Source organism: Zeus faber (genome assembly GCF_960531495.2).
Source record: "Zeus faber genome assembly, chromosome: 20".
Taxonomy (NCBI): Eukaryota; Metazoa; Chordata; class Actinopteri; order Zeiformes; family Zeidae; genus Zeus; species Zeus faber.
This window is the reverse complement of record NC_137207.1, coordinates 28112959-28134445: the sequence shown is the minus strand read 5'-3', so window position 1 is coordinate 28134445 and position 21487 is coordinate 28112959. Positions and strand designations below refer to the sequence as shown.

General features: G+C 43.7%; 1 protein-coding gene across 1 annotated transcript; it reads right to left on the bottom strand.

Moving 5' to 3' along the window:
• Positions 1–16253: 16253 nt before the first annotated feature.
• Positions 16254–21018, bottom strand: LOC307245916 (amine sulfotransferase-like). Its single transcript, XM_080021654.1, has 7 exons — positions 21010–21018; positions 20653–20826; positions 20205–20413; positions 18494–18620; positions 17689–17783; positions 16475–16649; positions 16254–16384 (listed from the first exon to the last, which is right to left on the bottom strand). Exons 2-7 carry the CDS (start codon positions 20804–20806, stop codon positions 16266–16268), a joined length of 879 nt encoding a protein of 292 aa, XP_079877780.1. The 5' UTR covers positions 20807–20826; positions 21010–21018; the 3' UTR covers positions 16254–16265.
• Positions 21019–21487: the final 469 nt, after the last annotated feature.

Sequence of the window (21487 nt, the reverse complement as noted above, 5' to 3'; positions counted from 1 at the left end):
TTTTTCTTAAAAATGTCTCTTTTTTCCTCTTTCTTCTTAAAAACGTCTCCTTTTTCCTCTTTCTTTTAAAAACGTCTATTTTTTCCTCTTTTTTCTTAAAAACATCTCTTTTTTCCTCTTTCTTCTTAAAAACGTTTCTTTTTTTCCTCTTTTTTTAAAAAACGTCTCTTTTTTCCTCTTTCTTCTTAAAAACGTCTCTTTTTTCCACTTTTTTCTTAAAAATGTCTCTATTTTCCTCTTTTTTCTTAAAAACGTCTCTTTTTTCCTCTTTCTTTTAAAAACGTCTCTTTTTTCCTCTTTTTTCTTAAAAACGTCTCTTTTTTCTTAAAAACGTCTCTTTTTTCCTCTTTTTTCTTAAAAACGTCTCTTTTTTCTTAAAAACGTCTCTTTTTTCTTAAAAACGTCTCTTTTTTCCTCTTCTTTAAAACGTCTCTTTTTTCCTCTTTCTTCTTAAAAACGTCTCTTTTTTCCTCTTTCTTCTTAAAAACGTCTCTTTTTTCCTCTTTCTTTTAAAAACGTCTCTTTTTCCCTCTTTTTTCTTTAAAACGTCTCTATTTTCCTATTTTTTCTTAAAAACGTCTCTTTTTTCCTCTTTCTTTTAAAAACGTTTCTTTTTTCCTCTTTTTTCTTAAAAACGTCTCTTTTTTCTTAAAAACGTCTCTTTTTTCCTCTTTCTTTTACAAACATCTCTTTTTTCCTCTTTCTTCTTAAAAACATCTCTTTTTTCCTCTTTTTTCTTAAAAACGTCTCTTTTTTCCTCTTTTTTCTTAAAAACATCTCTTTTTTCCTCTTTCTTCTTAAAAACATCTCTTTTTTCCTCTTTTTTCTTAAAAACGTCTCTTTTTTCCTCTTTCTTCTTAAAAACGTCTCTTTTTCCTCTTTCTTCTTAAAAACATCTCTTTTTTCCTCTTTCTTCTTAAAAACATCTCTTTTTTCCTCTTTCTTCTTAAAAACGTCTCTTTTTCCCTCTTTTTTCTTTAAAACGTCTCTATTTTCCTCTTTCTTCTTAAAAACGTCTCTTTTTCCCTCTTTTTTCTTAAAAATGTCTCTATTTTCCTTTTTTTTCTTAAAAACGTCTCTTTTTTCCTCTTTCTTTTAAAAACGTTTCTTTTTTCCTCTTTTTTCTTAAAAACGTCTCTTTTTTCTTAAAAACGTCTCTTTTTTCCTCTTTCTTTTACAAACATCTCTTTTTTCCTCTTTCTTCTTAAAAACGTCTCTTTTTTCCTATTTTTTCTTAAAAACATCTCTTTTTTCCTCTTTCTTCTTAAAAACATCTCTTTTTTCCTCTTTTTTCTTAAAAACGTCTCTTTTTTCCTCTTTCTTCTTAAAAACTTCTCTTTTTTCCTCTTTTTTTTCCTCTTTCTTCTTTAAAACGTCTCTTTTTTTCCACTTTTTTCTTAAAAATGTCTCTTTTTTCGTCTTTCTTCTTAAAAACGTCTCCTTTTTCCTCTTTCTTTTAAAAACGTCTATTTTTTCCTCTTTTTTCTTAAAAACATCTCTTTTTCCCTCTTTCTTCTTAAAAATGTTTCTTTTTTTCCTCTTTTTTTAAAAAGCGTCTCTTTTTTCCTCTTTCTTCTTTAAAACGTCTCTTTTTTCTTTCAAACGTCTCCTTTTTCCTCTTTCTTTTAAAAATGTCTCTTTTTTTCCTCTTTATTCTTAAAAATGTCTCTTTTTTCTTAAAAACATCTATTTTTTCCTCTTTCTTCTTAAAAACGTCTCTTTTTTCCTCTTTATTCTTTAAAACGTCTCTTTTTTCCTCTTTCTTCTTTAAAACGTCTCTTTTTTCTTTCAAACGTCTCCTTTTTCCTCTTTCTTTTAAAAATGTCTCTTTTTTTTCCTCTTTATTCTTAAAAATGTCTCTTTTTTCTTAAAAACGTCTCTTTTTTCCTCTTTATTCTTAAAAACTTCTTTTTTTTCCTCTTTCTTCTTAAAAATGTCTCTTTTTTTCCTCTTTCATCTTAAAAACGTCTCTTTTTTCTTAAAAACGTCTCTTTTTTCCTCTTTCTTCTTAAAAACATCTTCAGTTTCCCGGCAGTGAAAAGCCTCCAGTGTTGGGGGGCGGGGGGTTGCTCAGTCCCGTACTGGTGCCACTCTTGCTGGGAGTACTGGTGTTGGGTTGCGTTGTAATTAGCGGCGGGGCGCACCCTGACCTCCGCGTCGCCTCGCTGACCCTCGGGAAGGTAAACGGCCTCTTAGCGACAGGAAATGATGCAGGAGCGCCGCTCGCCGAGCTCCACAAAGAGACCTTCACACCCAGGACACCTTAGACGAGGGAGCCAGGAAAACATCAACACACACACACACACACACACACACACACACACACACACACACACACACACACACACACACACACACACACACACACAGTGGGTTTAGTCTGAAAGTATGTTTGCGTATGTGCGTGCGTGTATGACGGTGCGTACGTGTCACGGCTGGGTCCGCCACGGGAACACGTGGCCAAGTGCATCATGGGAAGTCCCAAGAAAGAGGTGAACGTGGACGGGTTACGAGATGACAGTGAGTGACGTCATCTTTCAGCACCAGCACCATGCACTGGACGGATGACAGTCCCCTTGAGTAGCACTATGGGGTGAATCTACGTCAGTGTCCTGGAATGCAGTTTAAAGGATACGACATGACGTCATTAATGTCATCTCATGTCGTCCTGTTTTTATGACTTTAAATTCAACAGTAAAACACCTCGTGACGGAGACAGGAAGACAACCTGCTCAGAGCTGAGCTTCAACGCGCTCCCTGGCATCGCCTTGGACGTCACAACGGCAGGATGGATGAACTGGGACTACGGTCCAGTCAGGACCAACTGGTGGAGTAACCCTGCCCTCTGCTGGTGACAATATCATCATTATAATGACCATGATAATTCAAATCCTAGAATCATCAAATATGATTGAAACTTGATTGAGACATTTGGTGTCATTTGAATAATTGTCGTCATATCATGAATCATAATTCATAAAACAAATTGTAAAACTTTGAAATGTGAAAAGTTCACAGATTCGGTGAAAGTTATTGAATGAGCCATGAATGAGTCCAAACACGACGCTCGTATCTGACAACCAGCGCATCAGTTCCACGCAGGGCTTTGGTGCCTTGCGCATGGGCAAAACCGAGTTCCGCTCCAAGATGACGTCACCTCCCGTGCATGCGCAGAAGCTCAGCTCTCACCTTGTACTGATCAGTTGACAGGTAACACTCCTGCGACCTGCACGTTGAACAAAGTGTGTGTTTTCATGTTGAAATCTGGATAAATTCCCTGGAGTCACAGGGAGGAGCCTGGCCTCCACCTGGGACACGGAGTCGATTTCAGAGTGAAGTTCAAACCTTTTCTTGGGGTGAAATCCCAAATAATTCTTCAGAATAACTCCCGGTTCCGGTAACGTTTGTTTGTGCTGCTTCTTTGAATCGTTTCCCAAACGACCTGATTTTGGATTTCGTATTGTTTACGCTGTGATGTCCCGCCTCTTTCCTGGCTTTGGGCCTTGCCTCAGCTGTCTTTTCGGATTTTGGAACGTGGACTCTGACTCGGCTAATGCTAGCTAGCCTGTTAGCCTAGCATATTGCTAACTATGCCGGCATCGATGCCGACCTCCACGGACTGTGGGAACTGTTTGCGCCTGGTCGACAGACTCAGCCGCTCGAGAGAAGTCGGTCTTCAAAGACATCCACAGCCTGCGTGAGGACGTGAAGAAGAAGGATCAACTGTTTGTGCCTCTGACCTCCATCGCTAGTGCTCAGGCTACGCACATCTCCTGCTCCATGTCCTCCGCTGTGATCGGACCGGACTTAGACTCCACTCTCCCATGGCCGGATCCATGCTCCCTGTGGGTGAGTCGGATTCATCTGAGGCCCCGCCGGCTGTGATAGAGGAGCCGTGGCCCAAGTCCCGGACCTGCTCCACCCCAGAGCCTTGGACCCTGGCCGCGAGCCGTGGCCGGCGTTGCGTGCGCTCCTTGCGCCGCTCTATGCCGGAGACTCTCCGGCCGGAGAACAGATTCCAAGCCCTGGAGCCCACGGTCGATGCCAGAGATATGCGGGAATTCCCTCCTTTTGGGGCGGGGCTCACAGTCAACCATGGCATCGAGGCACCAAGATGGTCTCTACCGCCGCCGGCTTTGTTCCCACTGCTCCCGAGCCAGTTGGTGGCTGCTCCGCCGCCACGGCCCCACTGTTTTCAACGCCGCAGAGCGCCCGAAGCGCGATCTCCGCCCGTCGGGGGGCCACCCCGCGGCCACTGACTTGGACCGCCTGCCTGCGCGCCTCCGGGAGGACGGTGCTCCCCTGGCTCGGCTGTTGCTCTCCCTCGGAACTCCTCTGGTGCCGGACCTCCATCCATGCTCATTGTCGGCTCCTCCATGGTTCGACACATCACGCTGCCTGCAGTTAAAACCATCTGCTACCCGGGTGCTCTCGTCCGGGATATAGACTCCATAATCCCACAGCTGCTGGATCAAAACCCGTCTGCCTCCACTGTTCTCATCCACGTCGGAACCAACGATTTCAGGAACCAACAATCAGAGACACTTAAAGAAGACTTTACGAAGCTTACTGACAGTCTTTACAGTCGGACCGCTGGTTCATCGTCTCCGGCCGCTCCTGTGTCCCAGCTTTGGAGGCGTAAAATTCACGCCTGTTCTTCAGCCACACACATGGCTCAAGGGACACCGCTTCTCCCTCAACGTACTGTTTGTGGACAACGTCGGCACCTTCTTGAACCGTCCAAACGTCTTCAGACGTGATGGAGTTCATCCAAACTTTCACGGATCACGCCTCCTCGCCTTAAACATGGAACTTACGCTGAAATCTTCTGTTCGCTGCTGATGTTTGGTGAGTCCGATCCACTCTGACATTAATGGTTGCACTCATTGAGACAGCACCTCTTCATTTCAAGTTCATCCAAACCACTAGAGCTGACCAGAGAGGCGATGGAGTAGCTGCTGTCTTCTCTGATATCTACACCTGAAAGGAAATCCTCCTCGGAGAATTCACATCTTTTGAACACCTTGCTATATCTATAAACTGCAATGCCCCCATTTTAATCATCGCCGTCTATCGGCCACCAAAATCTAAATGTGTCTTTCTTGATGAATTCTCTGAGCCACTGTCCAGGGTCTCCACTGATTATGATTATGTCATTATCTCAGGTGATTTTAATATTCATGGTAACAATCAAACAGACCCAGATGCTCAACACTTCATTAGCCTATTGGAGGCGTTTGACCTCACTCAGCACGTTTCTGGACCCACCCACAATAAGGGGCAAACTCTGGACTCGGTCATATCAAAAGGAGTAAATATCAATGTACCCTATGTCATGGATGTTGATATTTCAGATCACTGCATTTTCTTTGACGTGTCTGCTCTTCCTGTACAACAGAGGGGAACCCCAACAATTAAAAAACGTATCATTAACAATAATACCTTGAAACCTGTTCATGGCATCATCAACTGAGGATCCTGTAAACTCTTCAACTCCAAAATACTAAATATCAATGATAAGATTGCACCTGTTAAAACAAAAAACATTGAAAAACAAAAAGCCCCCTGGAGAAATGGAGCAGTTGTTAGGCAGCTTAAGAGAGAGTGTCGCCAGGAAGAATGAAAAGTGAGAAAGACAAATCTTCAGGTTCATCATGAAATTTACAAGGATGGACTCAATCGATGCAACATAGAAATTAAACAGGCCAGACAGTCTTTCTTCTCTCAAATAAGTAATGAAAACCTCAACAATAGTAAAGTGCTCTTCTCCACTGTTGATCGACTTATTAATCCACCGTCTACAACCCGTCAGAGATGCTCTCCACTGAAAAATGTGAGGAGTCCGCTACATCCTTCAGTAACAAAATGATATCTATCAGACAGAATATTAGTGCCTCAACATCCAGAAATGAACCTTCCTCCAGTTCCCCAGTAATATGACTGCTGCCATGTCTCACTTCGTCCTCTTAGACATAAAAAGACTGGAGGATATTGTTGGTCAGCTCAGGTCCTCCACCTGCTGCCTGGACCCCCTCCCTACCACATGTTTTAAAACAGGTTTTAACTGCCTGGCACATGAGCTATTAGACATTTTAAACGGCTCTCTTCAATCAGGTATATTCTCTGCAGCATTTAAAACAGCTGTCATTAAACCACTCCTGAAGAAGAGCAATCTCCATGCAACAGTTATTGCCAACTACAGGCCCATTTCCAACCTGCCGTTCCTCAGCAAAATACTTGAAAAAACAGTTTACCTTCATCTTAACAACTATCTAACCTCAAACAGCTTTTTAGACACCTATCAATCTGGCTTTCCACCTCACCGTGGCACAGAAACAGCCCTTATTAAAGTTCTGAACAATCTGCACTTTAACACTGATGCAAAAAAAACGATCTGCTCTTCTGCTCCTGGATCTCAGTGAGGCCTTCGACACTGTTGACCATCACATTTTATTAGCGAGATTACAAAAATGGGACGGCCTACCTGGCCCGGTTCTAAATTGGTTCAAAACCTACCGACAGGACAGGCTGTTCTTTGTTTCCATTGGATATTTTGTGTCGAACAAAGTGGATATTGTATGTGGAGTGCACCAAGGTTCGATTCTGGGACCATGATTGTTTAACCTCTATAGGCTTCCACTGGCACATATTGTAAAGAAACACAAAATAAATGACCATAATTATGCAGATGATTGACAACTGTACATATCCCTATCTCCTGATGACCTACTCCCCATACACTCCCTCACTCAGTGTATTAATGATATTAATGCATGGATGTCAAAGAACTTTTTACAACTGAACAAAGACAAAACAGAAATACTCATCTTTGGTGCAAAGGCTCAAAGACAGAAAATTGCAGCTCATCTTAGTTCTCTGTCCCTGGTGAGCAAGAATGAAGCATAATATATAATCATAGACGGCAATCTAAATTTTAAGAGCCATATAAATCACAAAATCAGCCTTCTACCATCTAAACAACATTTCAAATATGAAGAGGCTTCCTCTCAAAGGCAGACCCCGAGAAATTAATCCATGCATTCATAACGAGTAGATTGGACGACTGTAATGGCCTATTCACCGGCCTCCCCAAATCAGCTGTGCACCGGCTACAGTTAATCCAAAACGCGGCTGAACGCGTTCTCAACACATCACACCTGTTCTTAGATCTCTACATTGGCTCCCCATCAAAACTAGAATTGGTTTTAAGATTCTGCTACTTGTATATAAAGCTATAAATGGCCTTGCACCTCAGTATATAAAATAAATGCTAATTATACATGAACCAGCAAGAACTCTCAGGTCCACAGGCAGTGGTCTTTAAACCATCCCTCGTACCAACTCTAGAGCAGGAGAAGCTGCTTTCTGTATCTATGCCCATGTAAATGGAACACCCTACCGAGGGACCAGAGAGAGGCCCCCACACTGAATACTTTTAAAAGCAGTTTAAAAACCTTGCTGTTCGCTACAGTCGATGACTGACTGATGTCTGTCTGTCTGTGGTGCTGGTGCTGGTGCTGGTGCTGTGGCTGCTGCTAACCTTATACCTAAACTTAACCCTCGCTTAACTTATGGCTAAAATTTAGCATCTCTAACCCTATACCATAAGTTAAACATCTCTAACCTTATACCTCAACTTAACCGTCTGTAACCTGAGTGACTTCTCCGGTTCCGGTGAGAGCTACCACATCCGGTTCCGGTGACGTCTTTGCATGTGCGTTGCTGTTTCTGGGTTTTTTGTTGCTTCTGCTGGAGTTGATGTTGCTGCTGCTGTATTTCTCTTGGTGTTGTTGTTGTTTGTGTTGTGATATTACAGTGAGAGGATCATAAGAAGGGTGTGTTTTTGGAGAGATAGCCAAAGGGATCTCCCTCCTGAGGTCAGAATGAAAAACTTAACCCGTAATTTAGGGAAGCTAATTAAAGGACCGTGACTGGATTAAGATGAGCCTGTGCACGCAGTTGAAATTTCCGTTTCCGGTGAGAGCTACCACTTCCGGTCCCGGTGACATCTTTGCTGTGCGTTACTTGGTTGAGATGAGATGGTACACACAGATGAGGAGATTTCTTGTTCCGGTGAGAGCTACCACTTCCGGTCCCGGTGACGTCTTCGCTTGTGCGCTGTTGCTGTTTTTGTCGCTGCTGTTGTCTGCTGCTGTTATTGTCACTGCTGGTGTTGTCGTTGCTGCTGCTGCTGATGCTGTTGTTGGTGCTGCTAACCTTATACCTTAACTGCTGTTGTCGTTGCTGCTGCTAACCTTATACCTAAACTTTACTCTCGCTTACCTTATACCTCAACTTAATGTAACCTTATACCTAAACTTTACTCTCGCTTACCTTATACCGCAACTTAACGTAACCTTATACCTCAACTTAACGTAACCTTATACCTAAACTTTACTCTTGCTTACCTTATACCGCAACTTAACGTAACCTTATACCTCAACATAACCATTTCTAACCTGAGTGACCTTTCCGGTTCCGGTGAGAGCTACCACTTCCGGTTCCGGTGACGTCTTTGCGTGTACGTTGCTGCTGCTGTTGTTGCTGCTGGTGTCAATGTTGCTGCCGCCGTTGTTATTGTTTCTGTCGCTGTTGCTGACACTGTGGTTGGAGTCACCTTTATTGTTGATGTTGTTGCTTTTGTTGTTGCTGTTGTTTCAGGGGCATTCTTTTGTAATGACCGGCTGACTAACTACCGGCTGACTAACTGGCTAACTACTTTGTTGTCTTCTGTTTCACAAATTTAAAGGAACATTCCACTCTGGCTCTCTACTCTATTCAAACAGTTTCTGAGCGACAGAATCAAATGAGCTGTCAACCAGCTCTCTGCATGTGAGAGTCCAAAGATATCATTAGGAGACGGTGTACGAGCTAGTAGACTGTCTAGGAACTAGAAGTAGGGCACTGTCTAGGAACTAGGACACAGGGTATAAGGGAGGAGAGAGGCACAAGAAGGAAGGACTTAATCAGTTTTACCTATATCAGTAGAACAGCCTTGATGTTGTTTTGCAGTGGAGTAATATAAAATGTCAATTGAAGCAGCGTGGAAGGTGTCTGTGTCTTTAGACTGCACTACTAGAACTAATCTCAAGTTCAAGTTCAAGTTCAAGTTCAAGAGGTTATTTGTCACATACATATACATACGGTCATACATATATGCAGTGAAATGTCATGACACCCGGTGATTACGCACAATAAGCTTTATAAGCTGTAAAAATACTGAAATGTGCGTAATCGACACAAGGTGCTCACGCAGGCAGCCGCAAGGGCCGGATCTGTTGAATGGGAGATTTTCACACTTCCTGTCAGATGGCAAATGGTGTGCTACAGATAACCTGGTAAAGCCCTGATTACTTATTGAAGGTGCAGCATGATGAGAACATTAAAGCAGATTAATAACCAACTGCACAACAGTTGGACTGCACACACAGAAGTGAAGCGCTGAAGAGACATGGAGTTGGGAGGTTTACACATTAAGCAGGAAATACAGTAACATTCACTCATTGGTGTCCTTTGTTATTTAGTGTTTCAGTAAATCTGGCTGCCGTGTGCCAATATAAACTGAAGTCGCATCTGAAGAAGTTCCAGTGTTTGTTTGATGGAACCACTCAAGCAGGACAGTCAAGACCTGTGGACCAGATCAACACAGAGCTCTACATCACAGAGGGAGGGAGTGCAGCGGTCAACAAGGAACATGAGGTCAGACTGATCCAAGCAGCTTCCAGGAAGCCAGCAAGAAGGTATCTCCAATAAAATGTCAAGACATCTTCAAACCCATACCTGGACAAGATCAACCAATCAGAAAACCGATGACAACGGGCATGGCTGGCATTGGTAAAACAGTGTTAACACACAAGTTGACTCTGGACTGGGCTGAAGACAAAGCCAACCAGGACATACACTTCACCTTCCCGTTCACCTTCAGAGAGCTGAACTTGCTGAATGGGAAACAGTTCAGTTTGGTGGAACTTGTTCATCAATTCTTAAGTGGAACCAAAGAATCAGGAATCTGCAGCTACAAGTTGTGCTCATCTCGGACGGTCTGGATGAGAATCGACTTCCTCTGGACTTCCAGAACAATGAGATGTGGACTGATGTCACAGCCTCCACCTCAGTGGACGTTCTGCTGACAAACCTCATCAAGGGCAACCTGCTTCCCTCCGCTCGCCTCTGCATAACCACACGACCTGCAGCCAATCAGATCCCTCCTGAGTGTGTGGACATGGTGACAGAGGTGAGAGGCTTCAGCGACCCACAGGAGGAATACTTCAGGAAGAGATTCAGAGAGGAGGAGCAGGTCAACACCACCCCCCACAAAAAGACATCACGCAGCCTCCACATCACGTGTCACATCCCAGTCTTCTGTTGGATCACTGCTACAGATCTGGATCATGTCCTGACAACAGCCCAGAGACAGATGCCCAAGACCCTGACTGAGATGTGACAAATAATCTCTTGAACATGAAATTGCTGTCAGAACCTCCATCCAAATCTGACGTACAATCCCTCTACCTGAGCGCTGTGGACAAGGCCTCACAGAGTGCCAATTGACACCTGGACTTGTTCCTTTACTTCCCATTGGGCTTCTCACTGGAGACCAGCCAGCTGCTCCTATCAGGGAAGTAGCTCAGCGGCCAAGCCAGAAACAGTCTGGTACATCTATGAAATAGTCAGTGAGAATCTCTCTCCAAAGACAAACATCAACCTGTTCTGATGCATGAGCTGAATGACCATCCTCTAATGGAGGAGATCCAATTGTACATAATGTCAGGAGGTCTCTTTGAAGGACACATCTACACTGCTCGGTGGACAGCTCTGGTCTTCGTCTTACTGTCATCAGAAGAGGAGCTGGATGTGTTGGACCAGAATAAATACTTTGCTTCAGTGGAGGTTCTTCTGAGCCTGGTGCCCATGGTCAAAGCCTTCAAAACATCTCTGTAGGTATCCAGATAACCTCTGTGGGATCTGTGCCGCATCTGAGGAGATACTTAAAGTCAATGTAGTTTTACGGTTTATGGAAATAAAATCTTAAAAGCTGTATTTATCTGTGTGCGTGTTGGTGTGCAGGCTGAGCAAGCTGTGATCTGTCAGAGAAGCTGTGAAGCTCTGGCCTCAGTTCTCCGTTCCAACACCTCCAGTCTGAGAGAGCTGGACCTGAGCTGCTCTGTACTGGACTGGGGAGTCCACACTGTGTTGTGGAGACATTCAGGTCAGTGTTCCTCAGTGTGCAAAGAATTTAACCGAAAGGTTTGAGATCGGGATGCACGCATCTATGCTCTTCAATGTGGGGAACATATATCCACCACAAAATATTACCATTCATGAATATAATAATCATATCGGGTAACCCATTTGTTTTTTATTTTACATCATAAAATGTATTAAAGTACAGTAACTGTTATCTGCTCCTATGCAAAATCATTCCACCCTTCTGCTGGAAGCTGGTGAAGTTTAGAGTTGAGAAAAGTTTCACCTCAGTTTTCTCCCAATCAATGGAAGTGAACCGTTTCCTTTTGTACAGAGTTCCTTATATTCAAGGAAACTTTATTTGTATAGAGATTTATCTACACAGCTTTATATATACAGTTACAGAATCAAGGCAGTTTACAGACCTAATTCAAAGGACGGTTTGATGAACCCCTCAACCCAGTCCCTCTGACCCATAAGGAAAAGCTCCCAGTATCCTAGAAAAATGAAGGGACCTTAAGAAGGAACATGAAAAAGGGAAGGTGTTCCAGGATGGAGAGCAGTAGGTGTGGTCAGAGATGCATCGACATAAGAACAGCAAAACAGACATATATCCATGAGTATAGATTTCAGAACGGCTGAATTACTTCCTATCTTTGGACACAAACAAAACAAACAAAACAATTCATTAACTCTATGAGTGCTACTTGTACATTGGGAAGGTTTTGCTGTGACTGTGATACAGTTGATTTAATACAACTGACAAAATGTACGTATTGTCAATTTGGACAGAAGGCCCTGACCGATGATGTCATTTAATATATTTTATTCATTCAGTGAAATAAGCATAAAACAAAGGACAAAGCATCATTTAATACTGCACAGGCATCCAGTCACATGTTCAAATTGTTATATTTTATGTTGAATTCTGATGAATATTGTAAATGAAGGATGTTTGATTCTGTAAACAGTGAAACAGCACATTTTATTTAAAATATAATTGTGTGTGTGTGTGTGTGTGTGTGTGTGTGTGTGCTGAGAGGCTGTAATCTGTCAGAGAGAAGCTGTGAAGCTCTGGCCTCAGTTCTCGGCTCCAAATCCTCAAATCTGAGAGAGCTGGACCTGAGCACCAATGATCTGCAGGATTCAGGGGTGAAGCTGCTCTCTGCTGCACTGGGGAGTCCACACTGTGTTCTGGAAACACTCAGGTCAGTGTTCCTCAACCTCTGCAACCAAGATAACATCATATATATTAATTATAGAATATTATTTCATAGTTAGTACTGTAACCCTGTGTCCTGGTATTGACATCTTGTGCTTCATGTTGTTTGCAGCTTGTCAGGCTGTCTGCTCACACAGGAGGGCGTAGCTTCTCTGGCCTCAGCTCTGAGATACAACCACCCAGGAGAGGCAGGAGTTAGGCTGCCCTCTGCTGGCCTGGAGGAGCTACGCTGGAGACTGGACACTGTCGGGTATGGAGAGACCGGCTGACACTCCCTGAGTGTATTTAAGTGTCTGTTTAGTTTGATTCATCACAACTGTTTAGATCACTGTTTCCCAGCTTTCTGTCTGCCACGCCACGCCTTCTACACTGAAATCATCCCACGGCACTCCACTACCCTGTTAACCACTAAGAAGTTAACTCAACTTCACAAACACGTTTCACTGTGCTTGTTTTTATTATTATGGGCTAGAAATTGAGCTTGTTCTGAGGAACACATAGCTGCTATTCTGGCTGGAACTGATGAATTAGTCGAGCTTTGCTATTTTGATCTTGCAGCTGAAGATCTGATTTCCATTCTTTGTTTTTTCAAGTTGAATTCGAAAAACTTTCAGGCCACACCTGGCGAGCTTAAACGTGAACTAGTGGGTGAGAAACAGTGATTTAGATGGAAAGTCCATCCACACAGCAGCATGGGATGTCCATTCAGATCCTACTGAGAATGAAGATAATGGTGGCCATCACGTGTTTTCATTACACTGCTGGTACATGGACAATCTGTCTGTTGATCAATCCACAGCAAATAAATGAAACAGGGATGTTGGATTAGAAACTGTTGCTGTTCTGTGTCGTCTTCTCCATCAGATGGCGCTAAACTCACACTGGACCAAATCACAGTAAACAGAACCCTCTATCTGTCTGAAAACAACCAGAAGGTGATGAGTAATCATGAGGAGCATCCATATCCTGATCACCTAGAGATTTCACCTCGTAAAACAAGTTTTGTGTAGAGAAGGTTTGACTGGATGCTGCTACTGGGAGGTGGAGTGGGAAGGAGTGGTTCATATAGGAGTGACTTACAGACTAATCAGAAGGAGAGGAGATGGTTGCGACTGCTGTCTTGGAGAGAATAACAAGTCCTGGTGTCTGCTTTTTTGTGATAAAAAGTACTTGGCCTTTTACAATAGGAGTCAAACAGACCTTGATCCCGTCACACAATAGGAGTGTATCCGGACTGGTCAGTTGGAACTCTGTCCTTCTCAGTTTCCTCTGACCAACTGAGACACATCCACACCTTCTACAACACAGAACCTCCCCAACCTGGATTTTCAGTGAATCACTGTTCCTCAGTGTCCCTGTGAGGAGGTACAGTGTCAGATAGAGGAAGATTTTCTAGTTTTACGATTATCTCTTGTGGTGTAGGGATGGTAACCGCTGGCAGCTAGCTACTCCGCCCAGCATCCCAGCAGCCCAGCAGCCCAGCAGCCAGGCCACCCCTCCAAGCCTCCCCCACAACAGCCAAGTCCAGCCACGCCTTCACCAGCCAGCACAGCAGCCGGGGGCCCCATGCTCCAGATGGGAGAAGGACGCTGATGAACTGTGCTGTTCCGGGAAACCAGGTCCAGTGTGGTGTGGGGATGGTGTGGTTTGAGAAGCCACACTTGTCCTGGGTCTAGGTATTGGAGCCCAAGATGAGAGTGGCTGCATACCTGCTGCTTAAAATTCAACTCAGGATAGGAGCCCTTGTCATGACACATGTCTATCTGCTCCTGGGCTAGTTCCAACTTGCCTCCTCTCTACAATTAACGGGTGTCTACAACCCTGTCGTCTCTGTCTCTGTGCCGGAGGTCCCTGAAAATGCCACTTGGGTGGTAGGCGAAAGTGCCACATCCGTATTTCTGGGTTCTTCTTGGTATTGATGTGACAGGTTTTATGGATGTTCATGGTAATCTGTGAAAATGCATTTATAAGCTTTTCATCATATATCTTGGAAACACAATAAATTATGTCTTTCCATGCTGCAATACATTTATATCGTTTGAAATATATTTGTGTCATTTTCCTTCAAATCCAATCTGTGCATGAATTTACAGCAAGCTCTGCTGTGTCTGATTTGTGTGTTTGTGTCTGTAGGACACAAACACACAAATTAAAATGTACTGTACACACAAATTAATTCACACACATCCATACAAACGCAAATTTACACGCACACATTCATGCACTTACACAGTTCTCCTGCATTTCAGGATCGGTTAAGGTTTAACTGTCTGGATATATATATGTTTGGATATTTATTTATCTATTTATCTATTTATCTATTTATTTATTTATTTATTTATTAGGCAGCGAGTGAACAATCAGTTGTTGATGTGTTGAAGCAGCGTAAGGATCTGAGCTACTTTGACAAGGAGCACATTGTGATGCTGGGCGACTGGGTCAGAGCATTTCCACAACCACAGGTCTTGTGGGCTGTTCCCGCTCTGCAGTGGTTACTACCAAAAGTGTCCAAGGAAGGACGACCGTGAACCGGCCACAGGGTCACGGGGCCCAAGGCTCATTGATGCACGTGGGGAGTGAAGTCTAGTCCGTCTGGTTCGATGCCACAAGAACTACTGCAGCACAAAGTGTTGAAACAGTGAATGGTGCTGTGATAGAAAGGTGTAGAACACACAGTGCATGGCAGCTTGCTGCGTATGGGAGCTCACAGTGTCCATGCTGACCCCTGTCCACCCCTGAAAGCACCTACAATGGACACGTGAACGGGACTACTGGACCATGGAGCAATGGAAGAAGGTGGAGGTCTGATGAATCACCTTTTCTTCTACATCATGTGGATGGGTGGGGTTAGGGTCCGAACCCATGGAGCATCTGTGGGATTTGCTGGAACAACAAGCCTGATCCATGGGGGCCCCACCTCCACCTTGCAGGACTTAAAGGATCTGCTGCTAACGTCTTGGTGCCAGATACCACAGGACACCTCCAGAGTCTGGTGTAGTCCATGCCTCCACCTCACAGCTGTTTGGGTGGAGTCCATGCCTCCACCCCACAGCTGTTTGGGTGGAGTCCATGCCTCCACATCAGAGCTGTTTTGACACGAGGGGGAGCTACACAGTATTAGTGTTTATTAGTGGTGGTTTTAATGTTGTGGCTGTTCGGTGTACAATAACATATACCCTCATACACATAAATTCACACACATTGACATGCAGCATGGTTTCATTAGATAATGATAGCTAGGAGCTGCCATCATGGTCTCTTTCTTCCCCCATCTTGTCACAACAAAGATTTAGGGACCGTAAACAAAAAAAGTAATGGGGTACGTTTTGCCTTCTGCTAATCTCCATATAATATGCTTGTTTCCTTAATTGCTCATATCGTTGCAATGTCTTGTGCATTATGATTAATGGGCATTTCTGTCTATGAGGACGTTTCATCATTGTTACCTGTTATTGTTACCTAATGCTCACAGGGAGTCCAATCGTGTGAAAAGGTTCAGCTTTTCTTCAAAAGTTTAGATTTTCTTGTACTGAAAACAAGCACAGGAGTAGGAGTAAATCATGAGCAAATCCCAACTTGAACTCGAAGTTGCACTGGTTTCATGAATCAAAGTAAGTTGGTTCTTTGTGCAATGATTGTTTATTGTCAAAGAATAAGTGAAAAGGTCCCAATTATCATGTAATTCAAGTATGCTCAAAATATGATGCAGAAAAGGACATGCACAGAGAATCATTTGAATTTCATTTGGATTCCAAGCTTTAAGTGTGGAAATGGTTACATGGTTCTGGTCATGAGGTTAATGTTTAAAAGCAAAAACAAATTGCAGATCTTCAACAGTATCCTGGTTAGATTTAAGCTACTGTTTGCTGTCCCAGATGAAAGCCATAGGCCAGTCACTCATCTTCTCCTCAAACACCTGATCAAAACGCTCGTTCTGGGCCACTGTGAAGAAGTTCTTCCAGTCTCCTGCCATACCTTCACAGAAAACACAAATACTGAATGAATGTGAAGTGCAGGATCCCGTGTTAGCCTCTTACATGACATTATTCACTTTCGAAAACTGACCTTTGCGCATTGTTTCGCTGCGGTAGCGCTGCTTCTCAAGCAAGTCTTTGAAATTGGCTTTTGGGTTCTTCTTCATGTTGTGGAAGGTAGACATTTCTACAACCTGATCGATGGCTTCCTCCGTCAGATTTTTGCCAAGAAATGCACAGAGCTTCACAACCTCCGCTCTGAGGTCCTAACAAAAGCAAAGGTGCAGGAACAATATGTAGATAATACTGTATTTGATACAATGGGGAACTAGTTTGCTGCATTTAAACAGTGTTCTACTGTAAATGAACAAAGTCGACAATCCCCCTTTTTTTTTTTTTTTTTTTTTTTTTCAATCGACATCTGGGTTTTTCCCTGGTCTTTGCTCTAATGGTAGGGTCTCACTGCAGATGTCGGGGAGTGGCAAGGCGACAGGCTGCAATGCATCTCACACGGAGCTCGCGGTCATCTGGCTGCAGGGGGTGGAGTGATGACCAACGACGAAGCCGACAGCCTCACGGCGACAATGAAAGTTGAGCACGTTTCAACATTATGCAAATGAGCAGCGCCCAGACCACTGCGTCATTGCTCCTATTTTTTTTTCCATGAAAAACGTCTGTTAAACTATCGAAAAAAATCAAGAACACATCATTTTATGTTTCTCCAATTAGGACAAGTCTTTATTTTAAGGGACGGATGGCAAGACAAGTCACATTGTTTTTTCAAGACGTAATATATTTTTCTAAGTAAACAGCTCCACCATTTTAATAAAAAACAAAGTAGACACGGCCCCATCTATTGATATACTGTATATTAAATATGGAAAGGTAGAGAGGTTTGAAACGTTTGGCATGCCCACTTCAGCCAGTCCACTTTGAGCCAGCATGCCCACAAAAACCAGGGGTATAGAATGCCCCGTCGCCGGCGGTGTGACCCTAGCTTTAGATGCTCAAGTATTTTGGAGTCTCGGTTCACTACGGGCATCAGGCAGGCGATTATTGTTCCCTAAAAGCTATCAAAAGACAGCCTGTCTTACTGATAACAGAATACGAGGCAATTTAGTTATTTCTACTGTACTCTCAAACGGCTGAAAGCTGCATCATACTGTATTTCTGCAACTCCAAACGAAGCAGAAGACTCCCTGTAATGTGAAAGATTGTCTCAACCCTGCCCACTTTGTTTACATTAGTTGTCATTTCCTGGAATTTCTCCCAATAATCCAGCTTGAAAAAAAGAGGATACTGAACCTTCAGCATCTCTTCATAACTCATGAATAGAATGTCCATCTGGTCTCTTGCTGTGTAATATTCTCGAACATGATCGAACCACGATCCCATGAATACTGTTGAAGAAGAAAAGATGTCAGTCGCACAGATTTTTGGTTGGTTCATAATGTTCATCATGGTTTTGTAATGGTTTATAAAGTGTCATAATGTTCATTATGGTTTTGTAATGGTTTATAAAGTTAATGGTAAGAGAACTTTGGCATGGATTTCCAGTTACAAAGGCCACTGAGACTCTGTAGCTGCAGTGTTATCATTTTAAATGTGGAAACAGTAGTTTAGGCTGTTCTGTTTTCAGTCCTAAAAGGGAATGTCATAAACCAAACAGTTACGTTCAGAGACACAAACCTGTTCCATAACGAGGTCAAACCAGTTTGATTATGCATATCTACTGTGCAGGGATAGTTATGAAAAGTGGCCCAGTCATTACTTTGTGCGGGCCCAGGGCTGGCTCTAGCCATTTTGCCGCTCTAGGCGAACCGTCGACGGAAGGGGGTGGTGGGGGGTCGCTAGCTGGCCTATAGGAAGAGCCGGGCCCTGGTTGGCCCTCTCCCTTAAAATCCAGGAGAGGTCATCATTTAACAGCCATTTGGCAAAATAAAAAAGCCACGGACCCCCCCCTGGATGAGTGGAGACCTAAACCCCAACAATGTTCAACTAAAACGTACGACACTTGCTTGAAATGGTTTGAATATCACACATTTTACCTTTTCTAACTGGACAGTGGCTTCTGTTGATAAGTATTTTTTGGACCTGACATTTAACGCACCTTTGCCGTCCAGAAACTGTTCAAAAAAATCCGGAAAACTCTTTGGAGGTTCCAGCATGGTCCAACTGAAAGCAAAATTATAGAGGGACACCAGCACATCCTTGGGGTTCCTGGTGATGTACACCACCTGAAAAAAAGGCATGTTCACATTGACAAATACATTGGATAAGTATACTTTACCGTACGGCCATGTTTGTTATATTTATTGAACCTCTTGCCACAGCGATCCAACAGAAATGAAAACATCGAGTGAATTACACCCCACGACACACACTCCATGTCACACCTGCCCCGCCTGCTTCCCTGTGACCCTCTGTGTCAATGTGCTTTTGTTTTAGGTTCAGTTTTGGTGTGAATGTGAGTGTTTGGTTTTTGGTCCGTCCCTCTTTTCCCTCTATCTCTATTCTTCCCTCAGGTCCTGGTTCCATAACCTGATGATGGACCAGGCTCACGGCAGCTGCCAACAATGAGTGATAAGTAGAGTATGACCCTGTGTCAACGCTCTGCTGTTCCCTTTCTCTGGTGCCAGGTTGTCTTCTTCTACCGACCACTCTTCTTGCCTCCCTGATCTGGTCCCTACGCTGTTCCTGTTCCCGTGTTACACTACCTGTTCTGGATCATCCCGTCCATCCTGCTCCAATTTGTCTGTTACCAGCTTCCTCTGCATGGATTCACCTGCACTACTTCCCAGCCTGTGGTAAACTCTGTTAAAACTTCAAGTGGTACATGTGGTTCTGTTGTCAGTACACATCCTGACACTACAAGATCAGCCTTTATGCAGATAATGTGTTGCTATACCTATAAGACCCCATAAACTGCCGACAAGAAACCTTCAAACTCATTCATCTATTCTCAGGAGTAGTGGACTAAATCTACCATGTTACCTTTAGATGGTGACCGTTGGATCCATCTGCTCCGATGGTTTAACCTACCATTCACTTGAATTGGCAGATTAGCAAACCTCAAAAGCCAATCATATCTTGACTAAGATCCCAACCTGCCACCAACTGGTTCAACTGTCCTCGATTCAAAAGCATCTAAATTATACTCAGGCCTTATAGTGTTAGAAATAATATGGCGCCTCTGGTTGGAAATATCCTTTTGTGACCAGTCGCGCATATGTTGCGCCTGTACTTTTCCGTTTGCGTTCATGTTGTTGTTTGTGCGCCTCTGGTTGGAGTCAGTTCTTTGTGATCCAAGCACCACTATTTGTTCTACAGTAGTTCTTCTGTGGCATCGAACCAGACGGACTAGACTTCACTCCCCACGTGCATCAATGAGCCTTGGGCCCCGTGACCCTGTCACCGGTTCAGCGGTCGTCCTTCCTTGGACACTTTTGGTAGTAACCACTGCAGAGCGGGAACAGCCACAAGACCTGTGCTTGTGGAGATGCTCTGACCCAGTCGTCCAGCATCACAATGTGCTCCTTGTCAAAGTGGCTCAGATCCTTTCACGCCCATGTTTATACTTCAACAACTGACTCTTCACTTGCTGCCTCATATAATTATAATATTTAACAATATATATATATTATAATAATATATAACACTATATATGTTATTGATCAGTGTTTATTATTATGATGTTATTGATCGGTGTTTATTGAACAATAAGCATGCAAGGAAATTTCAAATTCTGACTTCCAATTCTGCAGAACTTCCATAAAACTTCACAACTCTATTTAGCGCAGTGTCATCTTCCTAAAACCCACCTTGACTCTCTTGGCTTGGACGCCGTGTGGCAGCATGTCCACGGAGAGGTGCGTGTGGAAAAGCCTGGGGTCAGGGCGCTGTCTGTCTGCCTTGTCCAGGACTCTGCCCTCCAACCACGGAACTCGCACTCTGTTGCTGGTGTCCTCCACCAGCTCGGGGTGGGCGGCATCCAGTATCTGCACCAAAACCTGCTGCATCCATGCTGTGCCTGCAAAAAACAACCGGAGAATAGTACTTGTACTGGATGCTGTTATCATGTGGCCGTTACTGGATTCGAACACAGTTTGGCTTTGTTGAGAAAAGTGTAAATGTGAGTCACAGCTGTGACTACAGCACTGTGAAGCATGTAGCAACATGCTGTGAAGCAATATGCTTCACATGCTGTGAAGCATATTGCTTTTCAGCTTCCTAAAGCTCAGTCATTGTGTGCACATCCAACCCGCTCACCTGACTTGGGATACGTGACGAGGAAAATATCGGAAGGATGTATTTCTATATGCTGGAGGGCATCCAGGTCCTGAGGCAGCAGCCCTTCTTGAACAACAAAGTTTCTCTTTTTGTAGCTGAACAGGAAGGGGCTCAGCAGGTCCAAGGACTCCATCAGGGACTTCCAAAGCAGTGCTGAGGAACAAAGCACAGGTCAGCACAGAGATGAAATGACGTCAAATAAAGCACCTTTATTATTTCAACTTGAACTTCTTTACACAAGGCATGAATACATTTCACATTTCTATAGATAAAATCTGTTCAAATGTGTGCCGTGTTGGCGTCTTGTGATATGAAATCACACTAAAACCTTCTCACACAAACTCCTTCTCCCTCGTAAAGATGAATGTTTCTCGGCGGTGCTTCACCACAGCTCCTTTTAAAGCCGAGGAGCTTAGCAAGCGAGTGTTTGGTTAAAGCAGTCAGTGTGCAGGGCAGGTTGACGGCCCCTGAGGGCCCTGGGCTTGTCTCTTGGAGCCCGCCTCTTCCTCCTTCACTGGACGTGGGGTCCTCCTGCAGAGTCCTTCACTAGACGTGGGGTCGTCAGCTCCATTCGAATCTTTCTAAGCAGACACTGGGTGGGGGCACTCTTTAAACTAAAAACATTAATAAATGTATTTTGGCCTTATGAGCCGGCTATTGTTTCATATTTTCCACTTTCTTACAAAATAAATTATTTGATGAGCCTAATGAACCGAAGAATCCTAACAGCTGTACTGCAGCCAGCCACCATGGGGCAATGGAGATATTTTGGCTTTACTTTTGGGGAGCGGCCATGTCTCTTTCAATGGTTTGA

Excerpts from the sequence above, each read along its gene's own strand:
- LOC307245916 (XM_080021654.1), bottom strand. The coding sequence starts at position 20,806 with ATGGAGTCCTTGGACCTGCTGAGCCCCTTCCTGTTCAGCTACAAAAAG. Across the intron at positions 18,621-20,204 it reads TCCAAGCCAAGAGAGTCAAG|GTGGTGTACATCACCAGGAA; the intron begins GTGGGTTTTAGG and ends CCTTTTTTTCAG. Across the intron at positions 16,650-17,688 it reads GTTATGAAGAGATGCTGAAG|GACCTCAGAGCGGAGGTTGT; the intron begins GTTCAGTATCCT and ends TGCTTTTGTTAG.